At 43.0% G+C, this 4,283-nt stretch overlaps 1 protein-coding gene across 1 annotated transcript in view; it reads left to right on the forward strand.

Annotated features, from left to right (window-relative positions):
- TCTN2 (tectonic family member 2) overlaps window positions 1-4,283 on the forward strand; it is a 36,817-nt gene that overhangs the window by 9,536 nt on the left and 22,998 nt on the right. The window contains exons 6-7 of the mRNA XM_023516863.1: window positions 2,123-2,319; window positions 3,497-3,623. Coding sequence (XP_023372631.1) covers window positions 2,123-2,319; window positions 3,497-3,623 — 324 coding nt within the window. The remainder of the gene's footprint in view (window positions 1-2,122; window positions 2,320-3,496; window positions 3,624-4,283) is intronic.

Consider the following 4,283-nt stretch of genomic DNA (forward strand, 5'->3'; position numbering starts at 1 on the left):
GCTATAGGCGCCGAGCCGTTACTCCCATTTTTAGATGAGTGCAATTATGTTTGGCTCAGTTTTTTCCTCCCCTTTCTTGGGAAATGCAAATTTATTTGTTTAAAACCACTTTATTGAGGAGTGATTAATGTACAAGAAACTGTAAGTATTTAAGATACACAATTTGTTATGTTTAGAGATAAGTGTAGACTCAGGCACCCATCATCACAGTCAATACTTTATGCTTTCCATCGCTCCTTCCTTCCACCCACTTTTGGGTTTTTGGGTTGTTGGGTTTTTTTGTTTCTTGTTGTGGTTAAAGCACTAAAACTTAAGATCCACCCTCTTAGCAAATTTTTAAGTATACTGCCATGCTTATTTTTAAAATACAGAAAAGGAAAGTTTAGAGTCTGCATTAATGTTGTAATTCTTGTGCTAAAAATTATACTTAATATGTGACAATTATATTTAATTAAAAACTAAAGCATGCTGGCTTGCTGCCTGTAGCACAGTGGTTACGGTGCCTGCCACATACACCGAGCCTGGAGGTTCAAACCTGGCCTGGGCCAGGTAAACGACAACAACTGCAACCAAAAAATAGCCAGGTGTTGTGGTGGGCACCTGTAGTCCCAGCTACTTGAGAGGCTGAGGCAAGAGAATCACTTAAGCCCAGGAGTTTGAGGTTGCTGTTAGCTGTGATAGCACGGCACTCTACCGAGGGCAACATAGTGAGACTCTGTCTCAAAAAACAAAACAAAACAAAACTAAAGCACATCATAAATCTGATTCAGGTATCAATAGAAATGTCAAAATACATTTTCAGATAACCACAACTCATCACTTTGTGCATGATCTATTTTTAATTTGAATTGCTTTTGTTTAAAAGAATAGATCCTTGGGCGGAGCCTGTGGCACAAAGGAGTAGGGCGCTGGCCCCATATACCGGAGGTGGCAGATTCAAACCCAGCCCCAGCCAAAAAAAAAAAAAAAAAAAATAGATCCTTTTTCTACGTTCAGTAAACAAGCGATTCAGGACATAATTGAACTTTGAGCTCTTGCTGTTCTTGTGAAACAAGGGATACAGATGAAAACATGGATTTATGAATGAAGTCACTTTTCACTGACATTAATTGGGTTGCGTTGTAACATGATGAGGGCCTCTAAGGCTCCTGTGGAATATGGACTATGTGCCTAAGCCTGAACATCCTTAGGCCTTTCTGGGCCAGAAGTTTGAATGGTGACAGCAATTAAAAATGGAAGTTTACTCTGATTTAGTCCCCATTTGCGGTCTCTTCAGTACTGTTTTTTCTTCTATTTTTTCACTGGGTACATCTCATGTCCCTAGAAATGCTATAGCTCCCTGGAAGGCTTGAAGTTCCTAACTTGGAGGCTTGTTTGGGAAATTGACTAAAGAAATTCTAGAAACAGCTGTGTTCCTATTTTGGCTGGATGAGGTGGCTCACACCTGTAATCCTAGCATTCTGGGAGGCCAAGGTGGGTGGATTGCCTGAGCTCAGCATTTTGAGACTAGCCTGAGCAAAAGGAAGACCCTTCTCAACTAAAAATAGAAAAACTGAGGCAAGAGGATCCCTTGAGCCCAAGAGTTGGAAGTTGCTGTGAGCTATGATGCCATGACACTCTACCTAGGGCAATAGCTTGAGATTCTATCTCAAAAAAAAAAAACTAGAAGTATTGTACATTTTTTTTTTGAAACGGAGCCTCAAGCTATCCCCCTGGGTAGAGTGCCATGGCATCATGCTCACAGCAACCTCCAACTCCTGGGCTCAAGTGAGTCTCCTGCCTCAGCCTCCCAAGTAGCTGGGACTACAGGCGCCCGCCACAGCACCTGGCCATTTTTTGGTTGCAGCCATCATTGTTGTTTGGTGGGCCTAGGCTGGGGATTCGAACCCGCCACCTTAGATATATGTGGCTGGCGCCTTAGCCGCTTGAGCCATAGGCGCCAAGCCAAGTATTGTACTTTTTGTGGCACAGAGCACTTTTAAATGAGATGGAGAGGAAATTGTATTTGTTTCTCACTCAAGTGTCCTGCTGGCCTCAGTGTTTATCACACCTGCCAGGAAAGCTGAGTGCTGCCACAATGGAAGCTCTGTCCCCTCACTACTCCTGTCTGCTTGCTTTCCAGGAATGCTCATCAGAGGTAACAGAACTGTTCAGAGAGTCGTGTTTCTCTGGTGTGTTTGGAGGAGATGTCAATCCTCTGTTTGATCAGCTCTGCTCTGTACAGAGGATGGACCATGTCCCTGATTGGTTTCCCTTCCTGTGTGTGCAATCGTCCCTTGCCAACACGCCCTTCCTTGGTTACTTTTATCATGGGTCTGTGTAAGTGTCTGAGCAGCTGTTGGGGAGGGGGCATTGTTCTCCAGTAATATTGTGGCCACACTCCAGTAGGCCCTATTAGGCTGTTTACATGTTTCTCAGCATTTCTTCAGAGATTCCACCCCACAAGGATTAAGTTTTATACTTTAATTAATTAATTAATTAATTTTTGCAGTTTTTGGCCGGGGGTTTGAACCCGCCACCTCCGGCATATGGGGCCAGCGCCCTACTCCTTTGAGCCACAGGGGTCGCCCCAGTTTTATACTTTAGTCAGCAAGTTTATTTTGTATTAAGTATTTGAAAGTCTTGGGTGTCATTGAAAATTATTATATTTTTTGCTTTTATTTACATTCTTAAGACTTTATAAATGAAGAGGTGAAAATAAATTGATACTGTAAACAGTTCTAGTGCTTTTCTAGGGCAGGAGGAATCATGTTCTCACAGGGACTTTAACTTTCTGTATTTTACAGTTCTATATTGTTGAAAATTTGTTACTATCCCTGTCTTTTTTTCTTTTTCTTTTTGAGACACAGTCTCGCTTTGTTGCCCTTAGTAGAGTGCTGTGGTGTCACAGCTCACAGCAACCTCAAACTCTTGGGCTCAAGTGATTCTCTTGCCTCAGTCTCCCAAGTAGCTGGGACTACAGGCACTCACCACAATGCCTGGCTATTTTTAGAGACGGGGTCTTGCTCTTGCTCAGGCTGGTCTCAAACTCTTCTTTTTTTTTTTTTTGAGACGGAGCCTCAAGCTATCCCCCTGGGTAGAGTGCCATGGCATCACAGCTCACAGCAACCTCCAACTCCTGGGCTCAAGTGAGTCTCCTGCCTCAGCCTCCCAAGTAGCTGGGACTACAGGCGCCCGCCACAACGCCTGGCCATTTTTTGGTTGCAGCCATCATTGTTGTTTGGCGGGCCCAGGCTGGGGATTCGAACTCACCACCTTAGGTGTATGTGGCTGGCACCTTAGCCGCTTGAGCCACAGGCGCCGAGCCTGGTCTCAAACTCTTAAGCTCAAGGTATCCTCCATCCTGGTCTTCTGAGAGTGGTACCTGTGAGCCATTGCACCTGGTCTATCTCTCATCTTTGTAATTTAAAAAGTAAAGAAAAACCTAAAGGAAGAATTGTGTTTCAGCAGATGATCACTGACAATGTTAGTGACAGATTTTCTTTTTGATTTGCAGTAGCCCTAGACAGGACTCTTCCTTTGAAGTATATTTGCATGTTGATCCAAAAGATTTTGCAGACTTTGGTTACAAGCAAGGAGATCCAATTATGACTGTAGATAAGGCGTATTTTACTATTCCACAGGTAATCATTTCAACTTTAATATGCTAGATGCTTCTCTTATTTTTCCCATCCTATTATTAATTTGACTCATACTGCTCTTCAGAATCTCTCCCTAAGTTGCTTATTTTTCTCCTATAGACTTTCCTGGGATGGTCTCTGGATTTTCTTTTTAAATAGTCACTCTTTTTTTTTTTTTTTTTGAGACAGAGTCTCACTTTATTGTCCTCAGTCGAGTGTCCTGGCATCATAGCTCACAATACCCTCAAACTCATAGGCTGAAGTGATCCTCTTGCCTTAGCCTCCTGAGTAGCTGAAACTACAGGTGCCCACCAAACACCTGGCTGTTTTTAGAGATGGGGTCTTGCTCTTCTCAGGCTTGTCTCAAACTCCTGAGCTCAAGCAATCCACCTGCCTCGGCCTCCCTAACTAGTCACTCTTAAGTTAATCACATCTTTGCTAAATTTCACAGTAAACTGATAAAGTAAAACCGAAATAGTTTCTTTCTTTCTTTCTTTTTTTTTTTTTTGGAGACAAAGTCTCACTTTGTTGCCCTCCATAGAGTGCTGTGGCATCATAGCTCACAGAAACCTCAAACTCTTGGGCTCAAGCAATTTTCTTGCCTCAGCCTCCCTAGCAGCTGGGTCTACAGGTACCCTCTACAACATCCAGCTTTTTTTTTTT

The sequence above is a fragment of the Otolemur garnettii genome, unplaced genomic scaffold (assembly GCF_000181295.1).
Source record: "Otolemur garnettii isolate 467f Iridium unplaced genomic scaffold, OtoGar3 scaffold00099, whole genome shotgun sequence".
Lineage (NCBI taxonomy): Eukaryota > Metazoa > Chordata > Mammalia > Primates > Galagidae > Otolemur > Otolemur garnettii.